Source organism: Ictidomys tridecemlineatus, chromosome 11 (assembly GCF_052094955.1).
Source record: "Ictidomys tridecemlineatus isolate mIctTri1 chromosome 11, mIctTri1.hap1, whole genome shotgun sequence".
Lineage (NCBI taxonomy): Eukaryota > Metazoa > Chordata > Mammalia > Rodentia > Sciuridae > Ictidomys > Ictidomys tridecemlineatus.
Window position 1 is genome coordinate 128,239,889 of NC_135487.1, and position 24,007 is coordinate 128,263,895.

Genomic DNA, 24,007 nt, shown 5'->3' on the forward strand with positions numbered 1-24,007 from the left:
CACTTTCCCGGAGCTGGGGCGGAGAGGCAGGAAAACTTCCTGGCCGGGGCTCGGGACGCTGGGTCGCCAGCCCCGCAGTCCCGCCTCCCGGTGCCACCCCTCCCCCGCGCCCCCCAGTGTCCGCCATGGCCAAAGCCTACGACCACCTCTTCAAGCTGCTGCTGATCGGGGACTCGGGGGTGGGCAAGACCTGTCTGATCATTCGCTTTGCAGAAGACAACTTCAACAGCACTTACATCTCCACCATCGGTGAGCCCGCCGCCGCTCCCAGGCCCCGACGCCCCTGCGCCCTCGTTTGCGGGCGCCTGGACCAGTGACCCTCCTTTGCAGTCGCCTGAGTCGCCTTTAGGGCTCCTAAACTCCAGTCCCTCCACCCCTGTCTCAGACCCATCCCCCATACAGCTGGGCACTCAGACCTCCAACCTCTCTGAGGCCTCCAGGTGACGCTGAGGCCAGCCAACCCTTGACTGTCTTTCTGGTCTCCCCAAATTCACAGGAGTCTTTCTCTTGGCCCTCTAGCTCCTCTTCCCCAAACCCTATCCACATAGGACTCTTCCTGATTCCCGGTCCACCCTTCCTGACTTCTGTCTCTTTCTGTCCCACTGACCCTCCAGGCTCTCTCCTGGCACCCCACCTTACCATCCCTTCCCCAGTCTCCCTCCCCTCAGCTTAACAGAGGATTCGATGGAGGGGACGGGCGACTGGGTGTGCTCAAAGACTGCCTGATGAGGAAGGTGGGAATGAGGGGACTTCTGGGGTCTCTGAGTCAGCCTGTTGAATCATCTGCTCCCCGGGGGCCCCCAGCAGCCTAGGGGGAGGTGCCCAAGTTTCTGCTAAAAAGAACATTGTCTCCTTTCCTCCCTTCGCCTTTCTTCATGACCTCTGGCCTGGGAAATAAGTCAGAGAGAGTCTCAGGACAATTTTGGTTACAAAGGCAAAATGCCCCTCTGTCCTCCCTCAGTCTCAGGAGGAATCCTGTGTGAGTCTCCGACTGTCTTAGTTCCAAGCTTGGCCCACCAGTTAATTCTTATGGACTAATGTCAACTACCTTTTCCCTTACTCTGTACCCTAAAGTGCCAGGAGGATGGTGGAATATGATAGTAGAAGGGCCTAGGGAGGCTGAGGCAGGAGGGTCACGAGTTCAAAGCCAGCCTCAGCAATTTAGCGAGGCCCTAAGCAGCTCAGTGAGACCCTGTCTCTAAATAAAATATTAAAAAGGGCTGGGGATGTGGCTAGGTGATTAAGCACCCCTGCATTCAATCCCCAGTACCAGAAAAAGGAAAAAAAAAAAAAGTAGAGGGAGGGTAGCTAAGGAACTGGAAAGAGGAATGTGAAAATAGTGGGAGGAAACAGAAACTTAAGTGGAAGAGTTGTCAGCTGGGGTGGCCTGAAGCCCTCTGCAGAATTTTCAAAACCTCCTCCATAAAATCTAATTAAAACAGTATACTCACTATACAAATGCAGCTTTGGGGGAACGCTCCTAGTTCTGTACTTCCAAGAGGTTGCTTGCCCCAGCGCTGCCTGCGCTCTTTCCCGGGTCTCCACACATCCCTGTGGATGCACAGGCATACACCCACTCTCTGCTTCAGCGCACAACTTCTGCCCACAGGGATTGACTTCAAGATCCGCACTGTGGAAATCGAGGGGAAGAAGATCAAACTGCAGGTCTGGTGAGTGGATCCCCCAGGACACCTAACTAGACCTCCCGTTTGTCTCCTGGGACTCTTTCCTCCTGTTTGCTTCAGTTCTCTCCCTTTCCCTGCTGTTTCTTCTACCATTTCTCCTAATTTATGTATCTTGCTTATTCAGCTGTCCTTCCATCTCTTCCTGCTCTGATCCTTTTCGGCCCGTAACTCTCACTTCCCCCAGGTCCGGAGCATTCTCTGCTGTTCTGTTTTTTGGTTTTTCTTCCTTTCAGTACTGGATTGACCCAGGAGTGCTTTCCCACTGATACCACTGACCCACATCCCCAGCCCTTTTTATTTTTCAGTTTGAGACAGGGTCTCCCTAGGTTGCTGAGGCTGGCCTCAGACTTGTGATCCTCCTGCCTCGGCTAGAGGATTTTTTTTTTTTTTTTAATCTTAAAGAGCAGATCAAGAGCTGGGATGTAACTCTGGTGAAGTCCTTACTTCACATGCAGGAAGTCCCCTGCTCAAAAAAAAAAAAAAAAAAAAAAAGACAGACGGCTGTTAAGAAATGGTAGGCACCCAAGAAACAAGATCTCTTGTTTACTCATTGAATGCTTCCTCTATGCTAAGCGCTAAGTATCATTTTATGTTTTATGTGTATGTATCATTTTCTCTAATCCTCACTCTTTGTGAGACATATTTTATTGTCCCCATTTTACAAATGAGGAAACAGATTTGGAGAGGCTGGAACTAATGAAGGTCAAACGGAAAAGGTGAGTAACGGAAAGGCAAAGACTCACAGACAGGATCTTGCTAAATTGCTGAGGCTGGCCTTGAACTTGTGATCCTTCTTCCCCAGCCCCCTGAGTCACTGGAATTATAGGCGTGGGCCACTGTGCCCAGCTAATCTATTCTTTTTAGCCCCACCATGTTGTAGAAGCTAATTTCTCTGGTGGGAAAGAGTCTTCTAGGGGGAGACTCCTTCTGTCCCACCCATGAAATCTTCTCCTTCTTCAGGGACACAGCTGGCCAAGAGCGATTCAAGACAATAACTACTGCCTATTACCGTGGGGCCATGGTATGATGTGTGGTTCTGGACAAGGGCGTGAGACAAGAGAATATAGGTTTATGAGAACAGAGGGCCAGGGGTTGGGGCAGGGGAAAGTGGGGCACGCAGTGTGGGCCACAAACTGCCCCACATGACCAAGAGTTTAGACTCGTGGATGGGACTTCTGGGGTCATTTAGAGGGTGCTGGGGAGCCTACATGGGAATATGGTCCAGGGTGAACTTTGTCGCCCCCAGGGTATTATCCTAGTGTATGACATCACTGATGAGAAATCCTTTGAAAATATTCAGAACTGGATGAAAAGCATCAAAGAAGTAAGAACCCTCCAGATGAGATGGGGGAAGTGGGTAGATCATGGAGGACGAAGGGGCTGTGTGGATAGGCAGGGCCACTGTCACTGGTCTTACACTTCTGCCCCTAGAATGCCTCAGCTGGAGTGGAGCGACTCTTGCTGGGGAACAAGTGTGACATGGAGGCTAAGAGGAAAGTGCAGAAGGAGCAGGCCGATAAGGTGAGGGCCAGGCTGGGCCGGGTTCTACAACTGCGTCCCGAACACATGAACACTTCTCGAGGCCCGATTTCAGGGGGCTTGGCTGCAGCCCCTTTTCTCCAGCTTTCTCCTTCTCGTTTCACCCTACAGTTGGCTCGAGAGCACGGAATCCGATTTTTTGAGACAAGTGCCAAATCCAGTATGAATGTGGATGAGGTGAGACCTGCCCCCCACCTCCTCAGCCACCACCAAGACATGGAATCTTGAAAGGTAGACGCATCCCCGCTCCAGCCTGTTCTGACCAATCTCCCCTTTAGGCTTTCAGTTCCCTGGCTCGGGACATCTTACTCAAGTCTGGAGGCCGGAGATTGGTGAGTTGGATCTGCTGGCTGGGTCCCACTGGCCGCGTGTGTCTTGGGAGGGGAGAAAGAAAGCTTCCGTTTACTCATAGGCCAGCCAGCCCTCCCGTCCTGACCCGTGCATCCTTCTCCCTCCAGGGGAACCATCACAAGCCCCCCAGCACTGACCTGAAGACCTGCGACAAGAAGAACACCAGCAAGTGCTCCCTGGGCTGAGGACCCCCTGCGGCCTTCCCACCCTGAGCCTGGAGGTGGAGCCGGCCGGCCGGGGGAGCCAGGGCTGAGGGACTGCACAGGGAGGGGCCAGCGGTGCCTGAGAGGCGGGTTGGTGGTGAGGAGCCGAGGAGAAGACAGAGAAGGGAAAGAAGGAAACCAGGGGACTGGAGAAGTGCAGGAAGGAACAGAGGAAGTGAAGGAAGGTGAGGGGGAGGATGAGAGGGAGGAGGAAGGGTAGGACGGATAGCCTCAGGCCGTGGACTTTCTCTGGATTTTTAGGTCACGAATATATGTAAATATACTGATTTATTTTGATACTCGATCAGGTTTTTGAGTCCTGGGAGAGGCTGGCTCAGCCCCACTCTCTGAAGGTTTGTCACGCTGCATGGTCTTCCTCTGTATTAAAGGCCATTCTTTGCACAACTGTCCCCTGTTTGGGAAACTTTCATTGTTGTCACTCAAACCCAGGTCTTACCTCTCCCGTGTTGGTCCCCTGGAGTCTGGTTGGGTGCATTGTCTCTCCCTTTCCCAGATGTTTGACTGCTGAGGAAGACAGCCGGAGCAGGAAGCAGAGTGACCTGAGGGACTGAACCCCCTCTTTCCATCGTGGGGTTTCAGGACTAAGGATCACTATGATCATAGCCTTGTCCTTTGCACAGAAATTCCAAGAGAGGACTTGATGAGCCCTATCATCAGGGACACAACAGGACCTGGGATGGCTTAGCAGTGATTAAGCTTCTTCGGCACCCACCCGCCTTTTCTTTTTGAGGGGCCTGAACTCAGGGCCTTGATTGTGCTAGACAAATGCTTGGCCACTGAGCTAAATCCCCAGCCTCCATGCTTCTTTGATTTTGCCAGAAATCTGTTTAGGTGTTTGGTAGGCATTATTAGCTGCTCTTATAGGGGAGGAAAATGAGACACAGGAGAGGTTTATGTATCCATAAACATTTATTGAGCGTCTATGTTTCAGGTACACAGTCAGTTAACGTAGCTCTCGGGTGGTGTTTTTTTTGTTTTTGTTTTTCTTTTGGTACCAGGGATTCAACCCAGGGCACTTAACCACTGAGCCACATCCCCAGCCCTTTTACTCAGAGCCTCACTAACTTGCTGAGGCTGACTTTGAACTTGTGATCTTCTGGCCTCAGCCTCTGGAGTTGCTGGGATTACAGGCATGCACCACCACTACCAGCCCTTAGGTGGTTCTTACAGGCAGAGAAATAAGCAAATTTTAATAAAAACAGTTAACTCTTGGGGACTGAGGGAGAGACACATGCCAAAATTATCAGCATGCAAAAGAAAAACCACCAAAAAATTCAGGCTTGATATAATGCCCCCTTAAGTACACATAGCCGCCCTCCCTTTCGATGATACTGGGGATTGAACCCAGGGGCACTCAACCCCTGAGCTATATCCTCAGCCATTTTTAGTTTGGATTTTGAGACAGGGTCTAGATAAATTGTTCAGACTAGCCTTGAACAACTCCTGCTCCAGCCTCCCAAGTAGGAATCACAAGTGTGCACCACCATGCCCAGCTCAACATTTTTTAAAACAGCAGATTTTTTTTTTTTTTTGGTAGTGGGGATTGAACCCAGTGGTGCTTAACCACTGGGCCACATCCTCAGCCCTTTTTACTTTTTTATTATTATTTTTTTTTTATTTTGAGACAGGATCTCACTGAGTTGCTTAGAGCCTTGCTAAATTGCTGAGGCTGGATTTGAATTTGCAACCTTGTAATCCCATGGCCTCCTGAGCCCCTGGGATTACACCCACTGCACCTGGCTTGATATTTTTCCTTTCCTTTTCTTCCTTCCTTCCTTCCTTCCTTCCTTCCTTCTTCCCTCCCTCCCTTTCCTCTCCTCTCCCTTTCTTGCTTCCTTCCTTCCTTGCTTTCTTTTCTTTCTTTCTTTGCTGGTGATGGAACCCAGGGCCCTCTAAGTGCCGGGAAGCGGCTCTACCACTGAACAACACCTCCAGCTCTGGACCTTCATCTTTTATTAAGATCAATGAAAATGTCACATTTGCTTTGAACAAAATAAATGTACCACTTGAAGTGTTATTCAAGTGTTATTCAAGCTGTCGAGACTGACGGCTTCATCATACCCCAAAGCAGATATTTAAAAATTCACTTTCAGAGCAGATATCCAATTTGGTTGGTTTCTTTTCTTTTTTAGATAAATTTTTTGGTACTGTGGATTGAACTCAGGGGCACTCAAGCGCTGAGCCACATCCCCAGCCCTATTTTGTATCTTATTTAGAGACAGGGTCTCACTGAGTTGCTTAGTGCTTCTCCATTGCTGAGGCTGGCTTTGAACTCTCAATCCACCTGCCTCAGCCTCCTAAGCTGCTGGGATTACAGCATGCACCACCATGCCTGGCCCAAGTTGGTTTCTTCTAAGTTTATTGGAAGTGAAATCTTATAAGATCACAGGGTTTACCCAGGCTTAGTGGTACACGCCTATAATACCAGAGACAGGACAGCAAGTTTGAGGCCAGCCTAAGCCCTAAGCAATTTAGCAAGACCCCACCTCAAAAAATAAATAAGTAAATCAGGTGGGGGATGTTGCTCAGTGGTAAAGTACCTCTGGGTTCAATTCCCAGTACAAAAGAAAAAAAAAAATCACACAGAACAACTTTCCATGAGATAATTTCCATGAGATAAAGTAGATGTAAGATTACAGTAAGGAATAACAAATGCCAGCATAGTGGGCCCACTGACTCTGGAGGCTGAGGCAGGAGGGTTATAAGTTCAAGGCCAGCCTCAGCAATTTAGTAAGATCCTATCTCAAAAAATAAAGAGGGTTGGGGATGTACCTCATGGATAAAGTACCCCTGGGTTCAATCCCCAGTACTGAGAAAATTAAAAAAAAAAAAACAAAACTCTATCATACCTAAAAACCAGGGGGAAAAAGCCACAACCAATTTTCTGTAACGTATAAACATGAGACATGGGGCGTGATTATTACAGATCAAGGTAGCCATGGCAGTCCTTGGTTACCAGGTCTTGTGATCATGCTGGAAAATTTTCAGATATGTTGCTAAGAGTACCTGGTATGAGAAGGGATAGGAAAAAGTGGAAAGGGGACACTTTTGATAGATAGATAGAGAGAGAGAGAGAGAGAGAGAGAGAGAGAGAGAGAGAGTCCTCAGGAAAGAGAAGAATGGTGCACCCCTCCTGCCCTATACTTTTATTGGAGGTCTCACAGAAGTCTCCAGAGAGCTCTGCCCAGGTCTACCTCTTGACTTTTGACTGACAGCAGGATTGCATCAGACTTCCAAGTCCCCACTGTGCATGCTAAGAGAGTCAAGGTAGGGCTGGGGCTGGGGCTCAGTGGGAGCCCTGGGTTGTATGAGACACTGGGTTCCATTCTCAGCACTATGTATAAATAAAATGAAGGTCTATCAACAACTTAAAAAAAAAAAAAGATTCAAGGTAACTCCTGGTCACTTTGGCCCACACTGGTTCTAATTGGAACTTAGATCTTACAGTTAGGGACTTTCTTCTATCATATATCCCTGAGTTCTAGAATCTAGTCTGTGTAAAGGTCACAAAAGCCCCTTCTCCTTCAGGGTAACTTGTGTTCTTATCAAGGAGGAAGGAGCATTTGGGGCCTGCATTTCTTCTGCATAATAGGTTGTTTGCTGAGGATATTTAGCATATCCTATTGACTTAAGTCAGGGAGGGCTGTGGGTAAATTGTTTTAAAAGAAAGCAAGTGGAGGTCAGCGTAGTGGGCCCTGTTTGTAGAATTACCTGCTTAATGTTATGTTACTACTGTTTGTGTTATATGCTGTCTATCATTGGCTCGCACCTGTAACCCCAGAGACTCTGGAGGATCTCAAGTTCGAGGCCAGCCTCAGCAATTTACTAGGATCCTCAGTAACTTAGTAAGATCTTGTCTCAAAATAAAAAATGAAAAGAAATGGGGATGTAGGTCAGTGGTAAAGTGCCCTTGGGTTTTTTTTTTTTTTTTTTAAAGAGAGAGTGAGAGAGGAGAGAGGGAGAGAGAGAGAGAGAGAATTTTTAATATTTATTTTTTAGTTCTCGGCGGACACAACATCTTTGTTGGTATGTGGTGCTGAGGATCGAACCCGGGCCGCACACATGCCAGGCGAGCGCACTACCGCTTGAGCCAAATCACCAGCCCCAAGTGCCCTTGGGTTTAATCCTCAATACCAAAAATAAAAGGAAAAATGGTTCTATTCAAAGCCATCTTTGTAAGTAGAAGACATTGCTTCAAAAGTTCCATCTTCAAAATCTCCAAAGGTGAACAGAGCGTTTATTTATTTATTTATTGGTGCTGAGAGTTGAACCCATGGCCTATAACATGCCAGGCAAGTGCTCTATCACAGAGTCACATCCCCATATCTGAGCTTTTAAAGGATAATAGGCAGGGGAGGAGAGGTTGGGAAGTGAGACAAAAGGCAGGCAGTGTAAATGTGTAACTTAGTTAACCTATGCTGCACAGGCCAAGGCAGGGAACAATCTCAACTTTCAGCTTCCTAGGTATCAGAGTGGGAACTTGCAGCCCTTTAGCCTCCAGTCTCAACATGAGGAAGCTGTTCTTAATTCAGAAGAGGGGGGAGGAATTCAGCATTCATGTTTGTATGGAATTTAAGTACTTCTTGGTCTATCTATTGAGCATCTAAGAGAACTAAACTCACATGGTTCCCAGTGTCTGGGACGCTGCAGTCACACATTATGTATGAAACCAAGAAACAAATCAGGGCTGAATTCGGAGAGTAACTAATACGTTACCTGACAGTAAAGTGGGAACCCAGAGTGTGGTCAAATCCCTCACTTTTTTAAATGTTTTTATTAGTACATTATAGTTATACATAATATTGAGGTTCACTTGGACATAATCATACATTCGTGGAATATAATTTGCTCCTTTTCATTTCCCAGTACTTCTTCCTTCCCTCTTCTGTCACTGCAATTTTGAGTATATAAAGGTTTAACTCCATGGGGATGGAAAGCATGCTTAATCTCTGGCCTGGGAGCTGAAATTTTGGAGTCAAGCCTCTTGTCTTCCATTTACTAGCTTGATAACCTTGGACAAGTTGTTAGAGAGCTGGGGCCTTCCAGAAAACTGAGGCAGTGCAAAGGACCCCCTTCAAGCCTGAATTCTTGCAATCAAGTCAGAAAGGTTTCAGACATGTTGCTCAGAGATGAGTTTAACAAAGGGATAAAAAAAAAAAGGGGAAGAGGACACTCTCAAGGGAGAGAGCTGATCCTCTCAGGAGAGGGACAGTGTGCCTCTCCTACACTTGTTTTATTGCGGATCCCAGAGAAATTTCCAGAGTCCCACCCAGGCCACCTCTTAACTTTTGACTGATAGCAGTTATACCTCAGATTTTCAAGTCCCCACTGCCATGACAACTCTGTGTCACTTTGGCCCAAGCTGACTGGTTCTAATTGGATTGTGAACCATAGATTCTTACAGATTTTATGGTTAGGAGGAATTACCCTTATCTCCCCGAGTTTCAGGATCTGGTCTGTCAAGAGTCACAAAAGTCTTCCTCTTCAGGGTAACGTGGGTTCCTCTTAACATTATTTGTGGCCTGCATTTCTTCAGCAGGAAACAGGTAGTTTGCTGAGGAATGTGACATAGCCTGTCCACTTAAGCCAGGCAGGCCGACAGGTAAGTTGCTTTTTGAAAAAGAAAGCATGTGGGGGTCAGTTTGGTGGTTAAGTTTCCCTTTTCCCTTAACCTCATGCTCCCATCACTTGCATCTGTCTGTCCCCTAACAAAGTCACCTATGCTCTCTGCACTTACCCACAAAACAAGATAATACTGAATCCTTCAGAGGATCAAAAGCAGCTAAAAACTGAATTAAAAAAAAAGTTATGACATATGACAGAGGCAGCTCAATAGTAGGGAGATTGCTTAGCAGGCATGAGGCCCTGGGTTCCAACTCAGGCAAGGAACAATCTCAACTTTGGGTGAAAGGAGGAGGGGTGGAAAAGTGAAGCAACATTTTCAGAATGTTTTCATATACTTTTCATTAGCATCTATCAAAAAGCAGCAATGCACATTAGCATTCCGTTTCACACAGAACACTGAGAGCCACTGTCCTAAGGTCACACAGACAAGCTCCTGAACCTAGTCTCAGCACTTCTGGGAACTCGGTCTTCGCACCGGGTGAGTGAGTATTCCCTTATGTAGGCGCCAGGGAGAGTGGAGACCAGCTGAGGAAGTCACCCAGAGGAAAAGCTCTGCGAAGTGGTTTAGCAATGAACACCGGAGGGGGTGACACGGTCCACCTGCGTAGAAGAGAACGCGAGCCCAGCAGTCATAGTCTCACCCTCACGGTGCCCCTGGACTGCTCCCCTCTCGTGGGGAGGGGAAATGCAGCCTCGCCGCCACCCCAGACCGCCACGCGGGCTTTCTCCCTGGGCCGTAGGGGACAGAGAGGGGGTCGGAGAGGCTAGGGATTAAGGGTGAAACCCAGGGTTCTAACGAGGATCCAAAGTCCCGGCAGGACGACGGACTGTCCCCCTGCTAACCTAGCCGAGAACGGGAAAAAGGCGACGACCCAGGAAGCGGTCAGCCGAGAAACCACACGGAGCCAGCCACCGCCACCGCCCCGCCGCTCCCGCACTGCCGGGACCGCCCGGCCTCACGGCCCAGCCAATCGGCCGCGTCCTGCCGCGCAGGCGCAGTGAGACCCGCCCCTCCGCGCCGCCCGAACACCCCCGCGGCGGACTACAGGTCCCAGCGGGCGGCGCCCCAGCATCCTCCGCGGGCGGGATGGCCGCGCGCGGGGCGGGGGCAGAGGTGAGCGGCGCCGGGCCGCCGCAGCCGGCCTTCCTCCCGCGCCGCACGCCCCGGCGAGGGGCCCGGCTTCCTTGACAGCGGATTCGTAGGCGCTGTTCCCGCCGCGACCGTGGGGCCGTCCCGGCAGAGCTTCGGCCCTGATGGGCAACGGGCCGTTTCACCTTCCTGAGCCGGAATCGCCCGAGCGCCTCTGCGTTCCGACAGGCTCGCGGCCCAACTAGCAGGTCCTCGTGTCCCGACAGGTGCGACCCTGACCGCCCATGCCTGCGGGCACCGGGAGGCGCGGCCTCCCCCAGGGCCTCCCCCTGTGCTGGCTCTTCTGCGCTTTCGCCGTGGAGCTCTGGTAAGGAGGCGGGGGCCAGGGAGGGCCGGAGGAGGGCCGTCCCCGCCCGGGGAGGGGGACCGCTGCGGCACGGGAGCCTGTTTTCCGGATTCTAATTTCTGCCCCTTCGCCCACCCGCTACAGCCGAGCAGAGGCTTCCGTGCGGGAGGAGAAGCAGTCAGGTGGGTGGCTGTCCGACCCCACGCCCCCGTGGTCTGTGGTTTTGCGTGTCTTCCCTACACACCCGGAGCTCGGACGGAAAAGGGTGGCACCGCGCGCGACGAGGCCAGCGCTGGCCTGGGATCTGGGTGCGTAGGGCTTCGGGGGCAAACGTTTTCTGAGTGGTCTGGGCCGGCATTTCTTTCCCCTTTTAGTGAGCACCTCGACTTTGCCGTGCTGGCTGGGAGAAGAGTTCGTGGTCGCAGAAGAGTGTACTCCGTGTTCCAGTTTTCAGGCTGTGAGCATCCCTCCCCTCCCCCGTTTTCCCCCAAGTCTCATTAAGCATGCCTTTGCATCCTCTTTTCTTTCTCCTTGCAGTGTCAGTATACGTCCAAATCTGAACTTGTCTTCCCCCTGAAAACATGTTCCTCTCTTTCCAAGTTAATAACAGCGTTCAGCTGATAACCAGGTTTTGTTCTGCTTTTGTATTTTGCCTTGCTGTACTGGGGATTGAACCCAATCCTACCATCTAGCTCTCTATCATCTAGCCTCATCCCCAGACCTTTTTTAATTATTTTGAGACAAGGTTTAAGTAGGCCAGGCTGGGCTGGAACTTGAGCTCTTCTTGCCCCTGAAGTGTTTTTTCCAACACACATTTCTAATCATGCAACCACCGCCTTCAGCATCCACATCAGAGGTTTTTGTTAGCTCTGTTTTCTGGCCAGCTCTGGCCATGGGATTTGAGCACTTGCCCTTTTGAATGGCAACCTCTCTGTTTCTCCTGCTGCTCTTCCTAACACATGCTTTGGTCCTTTTCTCCTGGCAGAAAACCATCCCTGAGTGTGGTTCCACAGGTTATGTTGAGAAAATTACATGCAGCTCCTCTAAGAGAAATGAGTTCAAAAGGTAAGGGCTTTTTCTTTTCTTGTAGACTAATTATCTCCTTTCCCCCTGTGACTTCATCCTGGGTAGCATGACATGTTGGAAAGAGGGAATTTGGAGCTAAATTGCTTAAACCCAAGTCCTGGTTTTACTTCTCAGCCCTGTTATTGGCCATATTTTCTCTTCAATAACATCAGCTAATGCTATTTTTGTTATCTCACCAGATATGTAAACACTTTATATAAGGCTGACTCTGTTTTCCTCTTTTTCTTTTGGCTATTACCTCCTTGATGGGGCTGAAGTAGAAGGGAGATGGAAAGGAGAAGTTGTCTGGCCTTCCCTGGGAATAATTGTTCCTTCCTATCCTCAGCTGCCGCTCAGCTCTGATGGAACAACACTTATTCTGGAAATTTGAAGGGGCTGTGGTGGGTGTGGCTTTGGTCTTCGCGTGCCTTGTCATCATCCGTCAGCGACAACTGGACAGAAAGGCTCTGGAAAAGGTCCGGAAGCAAATTGAGTCCATATAGCTACATTCCACCCTTTTATCCTGGGTCTTACAGACCATATCTCAGAGAAAGTGAAATGGACTGATTTGCGCCTTTGGTTCTTAGGAATCTTGTGGTGGTAACCCCTTCTCCCCATCTTCCTCTCCATGTCATTAATAAGCACAATAAAAAAGAGTAAGTTAGTTTCTTTCTCCCTATAGTAATTTGTTTTGGGACAGGAAATCATGGGAGCAGAGAGAAAAGGGGGTGGCAATCTCCCAAGTACCTACCTTCCCCCCTTTTACTACTTATTTAAAACTTCTGGGATATAATTTTAACTAGAAAATTTATTTCTTAGTCAAAACTTTGTTTCCCTCAACCCTATCCCCAAAGAAGAAATAAAATCACAGATAATAACAAAAGTATTTGAGGTACTCTCTTCACACAGGCTAACTGGGCCTCAGGATACAGATGTCTCCTAGGTTGTCCTGAGGTGATTCAGACCCCCTAAGACAAAAGAGCACCTGAGTGGGAAGCCCAGGGGGGAAGCAGAGCTGTAGGGGAACCCTGGGTTCCTTATTGTAAAGGGGAGTGGGCCAGGAACTTTCCAGCTCACATCTCATCTGCATGCAGCACGGTTCTGATATGCCCACCAGACCCAGTCTCCACGCCCCTCTTCTTTATCAGTGTTCTGGTAGATGTATTTGCAATCTGGGCTCTAAGTGACTCTCCCATTTTGGACTCTTCCACTGGAGTCTCTTGACTTTCTGTCATATCCACATGGGTCAAGATATTTCTGGAAACCACTGTGAGGTGAAGGAAAAAGCACAGAGTAGAATATTTCTCTTGGGGGGGACACCCTAGACAGAACAGGCAGGACCTCTCTCCCACTTCTTGACTATTGTGTGCAAAGCCCTCTTGTTCACCGGGGAGCTTCTCACCTCCATGAGGCTGGTAGTCCTCAGGCCCCGCTTCTGGTAGACCCTGAAAGGGACTGAAGCTGGGCAGGATGATGAGAACCAAAGAAAAAAGAAGGATCTGGAAGAAAGCAAGACACTTGGGCTGTGGGGACAGTCAAGGAAGGGAGCAGAGGGCAGCTGGGTTTTCTGGGTTGGGAAGACTGATGTAGCTAGGGAGTGGCGGGTATCAGGATGGAAGTGTGGGGGGAGACAGATGATGGAGGCTGGGGGAGATGGGAGGGAGACAGACTGATGGTACCAGAACACAAGTGCTTGTCTGGGCAGCTTTGTTTGAGGTTTGAGCAATGAGCGTCTGGAGCTGACGGAGCTGAGCCACCAAGGAGCTGGGAAAGGAGGAATGAGGAGCTACCATCATCTGGAAACCATGGCCCAAGAATGGTGCTTGGCACTTCCCCATCCCCGGCACATAAATGGTGTTTTCACTCACAGGTTATGTCTCTCCAGCTCCTGGACTTTCTTCTGTAGCTCCTGGTTCTGTGCAGAACAGGCTGCCACCCTAGGGAGTGGGGAGAAGCAGGACAAGGCTCAGCAATCTGAGTCCTTCACCTTGCCTACCTTGGTGAGGAAGGGAACAAGACATAGCCTCCTTCAGAAATGTGATCCCAAAGTACCTGTTCTCCAGCCCATCTATGTATTCTTTCTTCCGCCGCCGACTGTCCTGAGCAGACTGCTTGTTACGGATTTTCCTCCTGACCTTCTTGAGGATTCTCTCCTCTGCCTGGTAGCCGGGGGTGTGTCAATTCTGAGCCCTTAACCTCCCTCAACTGCCCAACTTTTCCCTGGGATCCTGGCTTCTCAGAGGCCATAGTGGATCCTCTGGACTGAGACGCCCTTTGGGAAAGGGAAGAGGGTGTTACCTTGGTGAGGGGCAGGTGAGAGGGCAGAGAAACCCCTTCCTGCCCCAGCAGACGCTTCTCCTCATCTGTCAGGAACAGAGTTTGACAGGGCAGCTGGGGGATAGTGAAGATAAGATGGGAATGCGGACAGGGTCATCAGATTTTCAGCACACAGCAGCACCCCACCATGCATTCTGGAGAGTGCTTAATATTTGCACTAAGGAGTAACTCCAACCTAGAGGTGAGCTGAGGGCCAGGCACAGTGGCACATGCCTGTAATGCCAGCCTCAGCAATTTAGGGAGGCCCTGTCTGTAAGTAAAAAAATAAGAAGAGCTCGTTCAGTAGTTAACAACCCCTGAGTTTAATCCCTGGTACAAAAAAAAAAAAAAAAAAAAAGGGACTGGGGTTGTGGCTCAGTGGTAGAGTGCTTGCCTACCATACACGAGGTACTGGGTTCAATCCTCAGCACCACATAAAATGTAAAAATAAAGATGTTATGTCCATCTAAAACTTAAGAATAAATATTAAAAAAAAAAAAAAAAGCGAGCCCAGGGCAGAGGCTTGAGACAGGCCCTAGATAGAGCCAAGGGATCTCCTGAGGCTGATAGGGGAGAAGGTGTGGTTTCATCATATCTTCTGTTCAGAGACTGAACAGAGACCTGGACATTCTGATCAAGCTAGGGAGTGCCTGCTCTGATCCCTGTCTCCCACAACTTGGGAGCATCTTAAGAGGACATGGAGTACTCACTACTGTGGGATTTGCTCAGTTTCCTCACAGCAGAAAGAAAAAAAAATCCTTATAGCAGGTTAACAATCCAGATCCAGCCATTAACTTCCATTTGGCAGAGTATGTTATCCAGTGCCCGTCAACCACAGAACCACAAGGTCTGAACTCCATTTTCAGGCCTAGATTCTGCCCCCTCTTAAGACAAGGAACTCCTGTAGGCAGTCACACTGAGTGACTTCCCACAGTAAAGCATGCAGAGTGGACAGTGGACAGATGGTGACTTCGGTTAAGCTGGACCCATCAACGGAGTAAGCTGCATTGTTTTTTGAAAGATTTATGCTTGACTTTGTGACTTAAGAATTTGTTTTAGCTTTTAGCTAAGCCACACACTTTTTTTCTTTTTGCAGTACTGGGGATAGCACCCAGGGGTACTTTTTACTTTGGGACAAGAGCTCACTATGTTGCCCAGGCTGGCCTCAAACTTGCAATCCTCCTGCCTCGGCCTCCTATGGAGCTGGGATTACAGTTGTGGGACACTGTACCTGGCTTGACTTGGCTTCTGGTTCAAGCTTCACCCACAAGTTTAGATGGAAGCTAGAACCTGTTCCTTGCTTTGGGCTTGGGAAGTATTTCCCAGGATAAAGGAAGACACAGTGACCTGAATGTAGCCACCTTTCCAACCTCACTGCACAATCTCCACCCACTCAGAAGGCTTCTGATAGGGTTCCTGAAGAGCTGGCCCCTGGGTATTTGCTACAGTGGAAACACTGTTGCAGTTTCTTCTCCATCACTCTGTATCCACCAACCAGTTGGATTCCCAGGCTACTGTCCCAATTCTGTCCTGACCCAAGGCTGAAACAATGGCTCTGGTTAAGCATGCAATGCACACAAGGTGTGGGCTTTCTCCAGAGCCTTGTCCCTCATCCCAACTTAACTGAGTCATCACCACCTTATCCACACGGGCTCCCTCTCTCACCCCTTTGTCCTTTCCTGCTCCTAAAGTTGCTTACATTGCCTTGGTCTTCAGGCTCAGTGCCACGAAAAGTGGGGCAAAGACAGTTCCTCATCAGCTTCCCCCTCCCTCATCCCCTGTGCCACTGTCTGTGAGGATACACGTATGTATCCCAGAGCACTGGTCTGACGGACCCCAAGACTTACAAGTGTGGCAGGAGGCACTGGGGCTGCAGTGCTTCTGGCCAGGATGTGTGCATGAGCATCAAAGGGCAGTTCACTGACCATGCAGGCATCTGGCACCATGAATTGTGGGCTCCACTGATCTGAAGGAGACACAAGAAGCTGGGACAAAAGAGAGGTTCACCCTGAGGCACCAGGGGCTGGGCAGTGGCATTGGTGGGGGAAATCCCCTTAATTTCATGGCTAGGGCTGGGCCTCTTCCCACAAAGAAACTGACCTAGCTGAATGGAGATGAGTCCTAAGGTTGGCCTGGCTTCCCCCTGCATCCTCTGCAGGGCTTCTGCCTCATAGACAACCTCATAGAGGGCAGGAGAGCTGGGTGCCTGCACGGCAGGGGGACTGTCTGAGAGGCCAGGATCCTCAGAGTTGCCACTGTCACTGCCAGGAGATGCTTCTGAACAGTACACCTCATTGGGATCGATGAAAAGCTTCAGGAAATCTTCAGATTCACTCTCTTGAAGTCCCTATAGTCGGAGAAGGGTATACAAGTATGCCAGGAAGTCCTACCTGACATCAGATTTAGATCCTTCTTACTTCAGTTTCAGTCTTTTCTTGGGGATGGGGATAGTTACAACTAATATGTATTTTGGGTTCACTGTTTTCAGGTCTCTTTCCAAGTGGGTGCTGAAGCCTCTTGGGTCTTCTTAGCCCAGAGCTGTGTCTCAAGCCCAGTTCCTTCCATTCCCATTCATCACACTTACACAGCCTTGGCCCCCACTAGAATCCCAGCCATGTAGCGCCTGTTCTTGTAGCCTAGTCACTGGAACCTCTGGAGGGGAACAGTTGAATCCCAGTTCCAGTAAGGATCCTGTTGAGAAGATATCTTCTGGGGGCTCCAGCAACACGTCTAGCAGGTCAGGGGATCCCAGCTCCATGCTTCTGTAGGAAGGTGTGCAGGAAAGTTACAGAAGGGAGATGCTCCTGTCCCCACCCCCACACCTTCTGGGCTTCTCTGCACCCTCTTCCATATCCCCCTTCCTTACCTGCCGCAGCCCCCACACTGGCCACCGGGAGACTTCGCCTCTGGCCTACGTCTTACGTTCAGAAACCGGGTATTACCTGCTGACCGCCCCAAACACTACACCTTTTCTTTCCTCCAGGATCTCACATCCTGGTCCTGCCCAGCCAAACCCCGCCCCCCGCCAGACACCCGGAAAGCGGGTGGCACCTTGCTCGGAGCCAGGCTGGGGGCGCTGTATCTGGGCACTGGGGGGTGAGAGCCGAACGTGCGCACACGGGGTTGAGGGGAAACAGGTAGCCGCGCCTTGGGTGCCTCGGGGTCTCCCAGCGGCAGCTCTTTCTGAGAGTTTGAGGTCTCCTCGGGGAAGACGGAGACGGCGGTGACGGGAGCACGACATCCTTGAGTGCCTGTTCCCCAGCCATCGCTTTTATTGGAGGGGGACCACCGCAGGATCGCAAAAACAAAAGTGCCGAGAGTCACGCCCCAAACTCGGAGCAGGCCTCCCCCGCCGCTCGGCGCTCTGCCCACGCCGAGTCCCAGTGGGAAGCTGAAGACCGCAGGGTTGAGGGACGTGGCATCAAGCCAATGGGATTATCGGCTCAAGACCGACTCCTCCGTAATTGGTCAGAATGGTCGGAGTCCGGCCAATGGGGCCGCAGTATTTGTGTGGGAGGCGGGGATTTGGGTCCGCGGATTGAAGGGCGGGGCAGAAATCAGAAAACGAGCCGTGGGGGCGCGAGGAACGTTTGGGGGACCTCGGTCGGAGCCAGGTCCGACTCAGGGTTTGCTTACCACGTGACTCTGAAGCCCCAGGTTATTACCTGGGACTAAATAACCCGTTGGCTCGAATTAAGAGGGCTTCGCGGGGACCGAGGGGACGAGGGGATTGCGCAATCGCGGGTTTTCCAAATCGTCCTCCGAGCGTTTACGCGACCGTACGGACACGGTCGCTGGCCTGTCACGTAACGGAGGGACAGTGCCTGGAAAAGTGCAATAGGTCAATAAACCCCTTGCGTTTGGTTTGGGAATTTGCGTGTGATTACCAGCAAAGGGCTACTTCTGCCTCGGAGCTGCTGGGGTCGCCGGTGTGTACCTCTGTGCCCGGCTCGGCTCTCGGTTCCGTTTGGCGTGGGTGCTGGGGGCTGAACCCAGGGGCGCTCTAACACGGAGCTGCATCCCCAGCCCTTTTATCTTTTGAGACACGTTCTCGCTAAATTGCTGAGGCCTGGAGTTTGCCATCCTCCTGCTTCCGTCTCTGAGCCGCTAGGATCACAGGCGTGTGCCAACACCACAGGCTGGTTTTTGCTTTTTAAGATAGGGTGTCGCTGGGCGCGGTGGCACATGCTGTAATCCCAGTGACTTGGGAAGCTGAGGCAGGAGAACTGCAAGTTCAAGGCCAGCCTCAGCAATTTAGGGAGACCTTATCTCAAAAATAAAAGGGGGGCTGGGGCTCAGTGGCAGAGCGCTTGCCTAGCATGTGTGAGGTACCAGGTTGGATCCTCAGCACCACAGAAAAAGAATTAAAGTAGACCACCGCACAGTGGCGCAGCCTGTAGCCCAGGATCACAAGTTCAAAGCTCAGCCTCAAGAACTCAGTGAGGCCCTGTCTCTAAATAAAATACAAAGTAGGGCCGGGGACGTGGCTCACTGGCTCAGTGGTGGATTGCCCCTGAGTTCAATCCGCGGGCACCAAAATAAATAAATAAAATAAGCAGGGCTGGGGTTGTGGCTCAAGTGGTAGAGCAAGCACTTGCCTGGCACATTTGAGGCACTGGTTTCAATCCTCAGGACCACATATAAATAAATAAAGTATTGTGTCTATCTACAACTAAAAATTAAAAGAAATAAAAATATAAAATAAAGGCATTCTGTCCATCTACAACTACAGAATAAAGGGGAGGGGGAGGCTGGGGATGTAGCTCAATGGTAAAGTGTCTCTTCAACCACCAGTACAAAAAGAGAGAGAGACAGAGAGAGAGAGAAGGAGGCACTCTGACTCCATTTCTCCACTTGTTGCCTGGGCTGGGCTCAGACTCCCTAATAGCTGGGATTACAGGAGTGCACCACCATGCCTGGCCGCATTCTTATTTAATCTACAACAACTCAGAGGCAAATAGAGCAGGTGATATTTTGCCAGTTTTATCCATGAGAACAGACAATTAGAAAATAGTTCATGACCAGATAAATAATAATACCAATTGAATTTTTTTTCTTGAATCTAGTGTCTGATGGTCCAGGAATCACTTCAAGTAAAATGATAGAGCCATACTGATATAGCTATGATTGTCATCTGCCTGCCTCCCAGTAGTACTCCAGATATAAGGTAGCTGGGTAAGCAAGGCAGGAAAGTTTCGGGTTTTTGTGCTGCTGGGGATTGAACCCAGGGGCTTGTGCATGAAAGAAAAGCAACTTACCAACTGAGCTATGGTATGATTCTCCCTGTGAAGATTTAAACAGGCTTAGGGTATAAAAACAGGAAAGGGCTAATATTGATTGAGTAGCTATTATATGGTCACATTTTCACATTATTGACATGAGTTTCATAGCAACACAGAGCACACAGAGAGGTTACTGACTTCCTCAAGGTTACTTTGTAAGTACCTGAACCAAGATTTGGATACCTGAACTAACATTCTTCACATTAAACTATCTTACTGGGCTTTCTCAAATTTCCCAATTATATCTTTTCCTGTTCATCTCTGCATCCTGGTCAGGTAGTAAAGAGACAAAGCAGGCTTCTGAGATTGAAGCATAGCTCTATGAAAGCAGATATGTTGTTCTTGTTTAGATCTTTCAGAGAGCAAGGGAGGTGGTTAAATGCAATTTGAGGGGCTTCCTGAGGCCTAATGTGCAGAGATGATTAAGTGGAAAATATAGGAGGTTTCTGATTATATTAGAATTGGAAGGAAACTGTCATCATCTGCTAGTTTAACTTCCCTCTTTCCCTGATTTTTTTAAAAATAATATTTGCCACACAAGATAGAATGTTTTTTTTTAATATTTATTTTTTTTTTAGTTCTCGGCGTGGGGGGGAGGGAGAGAGAGAGAGAATTTTTAATATTTATTTTTATTTTTTAGTTCTCGGCAGACACAACATCTTTGTTGGTATGTGGTGCTGAGGATCGAACCCGGGCCGCACACATGCCAGGCGAGCGCGCTACCGCTTGAGCCACATCCCCAGCCCTCTTTCCCTGATTATCAAGCTCTGCAGAGGGAGAATAACTTTCCTTAAATCACATATCAAATTAAGGTAAGGTTCAAGAGATCTGTTGAACAACATGGTGACTATAGTTAATACTGATGTACATGTGAAAATTGCTAAAAGTATATTTGAAGTGTTCTGTCACAAATATGTTAGTTAATGGATTTGTTAATTAGCTTGATTCAGCCATTTCAAATTCTGTGTGTATATATACATTTCAAAACATCTTGTTGTATACCATAGATATATGTACATTGTTTTGGTACTGGGATTGAACCCCCTGCTGCTCTATCACTGAGTGACATCCCCATCCCTTTAAAAAAAAATTTTTTTTGTAGTTGTAGATGGATAGCATACTTTTATTTTATTTATTTATTTCTTATGTGGTGCTAGCAAGTGCTCTGCGTCTGAGCTACAACTCCAGCCCAACTCTTTTTTTATTTTTAAAATATTTTTTAGTTGTTTTTTTAAAATATTTTTTTAGTTGTTGATAGACCTTTATTTTATTTATTTGTATGTAGTGCTGAGAAACGAACCCAGTGCCTCATGCATGCTAGGCAAGCGTGCTACCACTGAGCCACAAGCCCAGCTCCTTATTTTATTGTTTTTATAATTTATTTTTTAGTAGGTGGACACAATATCTTTATTTCTTTTTCTTTTCTTTTTTCTTTTTTTTTTTTTTTGGTGGTGGTGCTGTGGATCAGATCCAGTGCCTCACTGGGTGCTAGGTGAGCACTCTACCACTGAGCCACAACCCCAGCCCCCTTTTTGTTTTTTTATTTGAGGCAAGTTTGCTTAGGGCTATGTTGCTTAGGGCCTAGCTAAGTCTGGCCTCAGACTTGCAATCCTCCTGCCTCAGCCTCCCAAACTGCTGGGATTATAGGCCTGTGCCACTGTATCTGGCTCCTTTTTATTTTTTAGTTATTATTTATTTATTTATTTATTTTGGTGCTGGGAATTGAACTCAGGGGCACTCGGCCACATGTCCTATTTTGTAATTTATTTAGAGAGAGAGTCTCACTGAGTTGCTTAGTGCCTCGTCATTGCTGAGGTTGGCTTTGAACTCATGATCCTCCTGCCTCAGCCTCCTGAGCCCCTAGAATTGTTATACTGCTGCTGACCGGTTACGAGTCCTTGGTTCCCCAATGTTGAAGTATTACACCAGAGAAGCACACGGAGGCAAGGTCAGAGTAGAAATTAGAAGTTTATTAAAGGACAACAGAAAAGACTTCTCCCGAGGAAGAAGGGGACCCAAGAGGTGGAATCCATGGAAGTGCGGTTGTTTCCCATTTTTATAGTTCTTTCAGTGATGGAATGTAGGTGGGAAGGCCCGAGAGGTGGGACACAGGTGGGCCAAAGAAGTAATCTGGGCACTTTTGAGTCAGCATCTTCAAGTTTGCTGGGGGCTGTTCATTAACACTTCTTGGGGATGGGCTCTGGCCTTGGGCTTTTCCCGGACTTCATTAACATTCCAAGAGTTGTTCAACTTTTCCTGGAATTCATTCCCAGCATGGCCTCCATTTTAGATCTCACTCGATATTAGACCCGATTTCCTAACTACACTGACTACCTAACTCTAAATCTGGCTTCAGAATTACTGGCCTGCGCTGCTTCATTTTTTATTTTGAGACAGGGTCTCACTAAATTGTGGAGGCTGACCTCAAACTTGTAATACTCTTGCCTCAACCTCACCAATAGCTAGGATTACAGGAGTGTGCCAAGTACTTGGGTATATATAAAATTTTTATATGTCAATTTAAAAATTAAAAAATACATAAAATTAAATTACATGTATATCAATTAAAGTATAATTGGAACTAGAATTCATGTTTCCTCAGTCTGTCATGATTCCTTGTTAATTTTACTAATTACCAATGATATTTTTTAAATAATTTTTTTTTGAGAGAGAGAGAGAGAGAGAGGAGAGAGAGAATTTCAATATTTATTTTTCGGTTTTTGGCGTATACAACATGTTTGTTTGTATGTGGTGCTGAGAGTCGAACCCAGCGCAGTGGGCATGCCAGGCGAGCGCTACCGCTTGAGCCACATCCCCAGCCCCTAATAATATTTTTTAAAATATTTTTTAATAGACCCAATGCCTTTGTTTATTTATTTATTTTATGTGGTGGTGAGCATTGAACCCAGTGCCTCACATGTGCCAGGCAAATCCTCTACCACTGAGCCACAACCCCGGTAATTACCAATAATCTTGAAAGTATAATTTGCCATAATCAAAACATAGCATGCATAATATTTCCTTGAACAATCTGGAGTTGCCTGTAATAATAAATTTTATTTAAAATTTTTTTTAGTTGTAGATGGACACCATACCTTTATTTTATTTGTTTATCTTTATGTGGTGCCAGGAATATACCCCAGTGCCTCACACATGCTAGGCAAGCCCTCCACCACTGAGCCACAACCCCTGCCCAACATTTATTTTTTAATTAAGATCTTAACAGGCCTGGCACGGTGGTTCACCCCTGTAATCCCAGGGACTCTGGAGGCTGAGGCAGGAGGATGGCAAGTTTGAGGCCGTCCTTGGCAACTCTTGGAGGCCCTGTCTCAAAATGAAAATAAAAAGTGCTACGAATGGGAGCTAGGGATATAGCTCAGTTGGTAGAATGCTTGCCTCACATGCCAAGGCTCTGGGTTCAATCCCCAGACCCACCAAAAAAATGCTAGGAATGAAGCTCAATGATAGCACCCCTAGGTTCATTTCCTGGTACCAAAAACAAAACAAAAAGAACCAACCAACAAAAACGTGGAACAGCAATGATTATTGGTAAAATATGGCCCCCTTTCACTTATGTCTTGCTCTTGGAGTTCGATACATTTATTTCTTTTACACACCCTTCCTCTAGAAGTTCTTTCCCCCTAGAGAAATTGCTGGCCTCCACATCTACAGCCTTATCTGAGGCATCACTCTGTCCCTTTTTAAGGAATGAGGCTCTTGCACCTTTACCAAAAAGAGTAGGCTGAGTCCTCTTTTGTATTTTCCTTTTTTGTACCCAATGTAAGGACAGCAGAGGACACTCATGGCCCAGGGCTGTGGGGAGCGCGGTAGGAGAGTGTGAGACGAGGCTGGAGGGAACCTGGCGCCAGGCCCGAGGCAAGGTAAGTGAATGGGAGGCGGGACAGTGAACTGGAGAGGGTGTTCAGTGGAGAGGTTTCAGCAACCCCTGAACTGGTCCCTCCGCTTCTCCACGCCTGGGAGAAGGAAGGAGGCTGTGCCAAGTCAGCTGGGCCCGTGGTCCTCTGGAAGGGATGATTCTCAAGACATCTTCTCCTCGCTTTTCCCGTTACCCTTTCGCCCCTCACGGGTGCTGGCGAGGTAAGGCAGGAAAGAAAAATTTGTCCCAGGGAGGAAGGATTTCCTTTTGGCGCCAGAATGCACTGATGGGGTCTTGAAATCTTGGGACTTTGGGCCCTAGCCAATCAGATAGCCCCAGAGATGTAGGACGGAAGACCCGGGAGTGCGGGGCAAAGACGGGACATCCGTCTTGCCCGCAGGGTCCCCACCTCCCTCTGGCCTCCGTGGCTCGCCAGCGGCGGGCGCCCTGCGGATCCCCAGGACCGCGCCCCGTCCCCGCCCCGTCCCGCTCGCCCCGCCCCTCCCCGCTCGCCCCGCCCCGCCCCGCTCGCCCCGCCCCGCCCCGCTCGCCCCGCCCCGCCCCGCCTGCTCCGCCCCCGCCCCGCCTGCTCCGCCCCCGCCCCGCC

General features: G+C 49.0%; 3 protein-coding genes and 1 long non-coding RNA gene across 7 annotated transcripts; 3 read left to right on the forward strand and 1 right to left on the reverse strand.

The window, feature by feature from the left end:
- Positions 1 to 4,183, forward strand: Rab13 (RAB13, member RAS oncogene family). The gene is made up of 8 exons (XM_005331278.5): positions 1 to 249; positions 1,610 to 1,670; positions 2,646 to 2,706; positions 2,932 to 3,009; positions 3,117 to 3,206; positions 3,336 to 3,401; positions 3,503 to 3,556; positions 3,683 to 4,183. Exons 1-8 carry the CDS (start codon positions 126 to 128, stop codon positions 3,758 to 3,760), a joined length of 612 nt encoding a protein of 203 aa, XP_005331335.1. The 5' UTR covers positions 1 to 125; the 3' UTR covers positions 3,761 to 4,183.
- Positions 4,184 to 10,738: 6,555 nt separating this feature from the next.
- On the forward strand, positions 10,739 to 12,589 carry Jtb (jumping translocation breakpoint). 2 transcript variants are annotated; one of them, XM_005331276.5, is made up of 5 exons: positions 10,739 to 10,881; positions 11,005 to 11,042; positions 11,235 to 11,317; positions 11,846 to 11,925; positions 12,272 to 12,589. In XM_005331276.5, exons 1-5 carry the CDS (start codon positions 10,799 to 10,801, stop codon positions 12,426 to 12,428), a joined length of 441 nt encoding a protein of 146 aa, XP_005331333.1. In that variant the 5' UTR covers positions 10,739 to 10,798; the 3' UTR covers positions 12,429 to 12,589. The 2 variants fall into 2 exon arrangements, with proteins under 2 accessions (XP_005331333.1, XP_040143533.1); XM_040287599.2 differs by having other exon boundaries at positions 12,207 to 12,478.
- A 126-nt stretch (positions 12,590 to 12,715) lies between these two features.
- Creb3l4 (cAMP responsive element binding protein 3 like 4) lies at positions 12,716 to 17,652 on the reverse strand. Of its 3 annotated transcripts, none has more exons than XM_005331275.4 (10): positions 17,293 to 17,651; positions 16,826 to 17,003; positions 16,342 to 16,588; positions 16,089 to 16,207; positions 14,224 to 14,316; positions 13,978 to 14,084; positions 13,794 to 13,862; positions 13,605 to 13,689; positions 13,328 to 13,424; positions 12,716 to 13,192 (listed from the first exon to the last, which is right to left on the reverse strand). In XM_005331275.4, exons 1-10 carry the CDS (start codon positions 17,505 to 17,507, stop codon positions 12,999 to 13,001), a joined length of 1,404 nt encoding a protein of 467 aa, XP_005331332.3. In that variant the 5' UTR covers positions 17,508 to 17,651; the 3' UTR covers positions 12,716 to 12,998. The 3 variants fall into 3 exon arrangements, with proteins under 3 accessions (XP_005331332.3, XP_040143532.2, XP_021586161.2); XM_040287598.2 differs by lacking the exon at positions 17,293 to 17,651 and adding an exon at positions 17,108 to 17,282; XM_021730486.3 differs by lacking the exon at positions 13,605 to 13,689 and having other exon boundaries at positions 13,090 to 13,192; positions 17,293 to 17,652.
- A 79-nt stretch (positions 17,653 to 17,731) lies between these two features.
- On the forward strand, positions 17,732 to 23,938 carry LOC144368499 (uncharacterized). Its single transcript, XR_013428256.1, has 3 exons — positions 17,732 to 18,082; positions 20,164 to 20,335; positions 23,309 to 23,938. It is a non-coding gene; the product is annotated as an uncharacterized LOC144368499 (long non-coding RNA).
- The last annotated feature ends 69 nt before the right edge of the window (positions 23,939 to 24,007 follow it).

Bases quoted from the DNA above. Each gene is read 5' to 3' on its own strand.
- Rab13 (XM_005331278.5), top strand. From the start codon at position 126: ATGGCCAAAGCCTACGACCACCTCTTCAAGCTGCTGCTGATCGGGGAC. The intron at 2,707-2,931 runs GTATGATGTGTG...TGTCGCCCCCAG, and splicing joins CCTATTACCGTGGGGCCATG to GGTATTATCCTAGTGTATGA. The intron at 3,207-3,335 runs GTGAGGGCCAGG...TTCACCCTACAG, and splicing joins AGAAGGAGCAGGCCGATAAG to TTGGCTCGAGAGCACGGAAT.
- Creb3l4 (XM_005331275.4), bottom strand. From the start codon at position 17,507: ATGGCTGGGGAACAGGCACTCAAGGATGTCGTGCTCCCGTCACCGCCG. The intron at 13,690-13,793 runs GTGAGTGAAAAC...CTCCTTTCCCAG, and splicing joins GAGCTGGAGAGACATAACCT to CTCCTTGGTGGCTCAGCTCC. The intron at 13,193-13,327 runs GTGAGAAGCTCC...TTCACCTCACAG, and splicing joins GGACTACCAGCCTCATGGAG to TGGTTTCCAGAAATATCTTG.
- Jtb (XM_005331276.5), top strand. From the start codon at position 10,799: ATGCCTGCGGGCACCGGGAGGCGCGGCCTCCCCCAGGGCCTCCCCCTG. The intron at 11,043-11,234 runs GTGGGTGGCTGT...TTCCCCTTTTAG, and splicing joins GCGGGAGGAGAAGCAGTCAG to TGAGCACCTCGACTTTGCCG. The intron at 11,318-11,845 runs GTGAGCATCCCT...TTCTCCTGGCAG, and splicing joins CGTGTTCCAGTTTTCAGGCT to AAAACCATCCCTGAGTGTGG.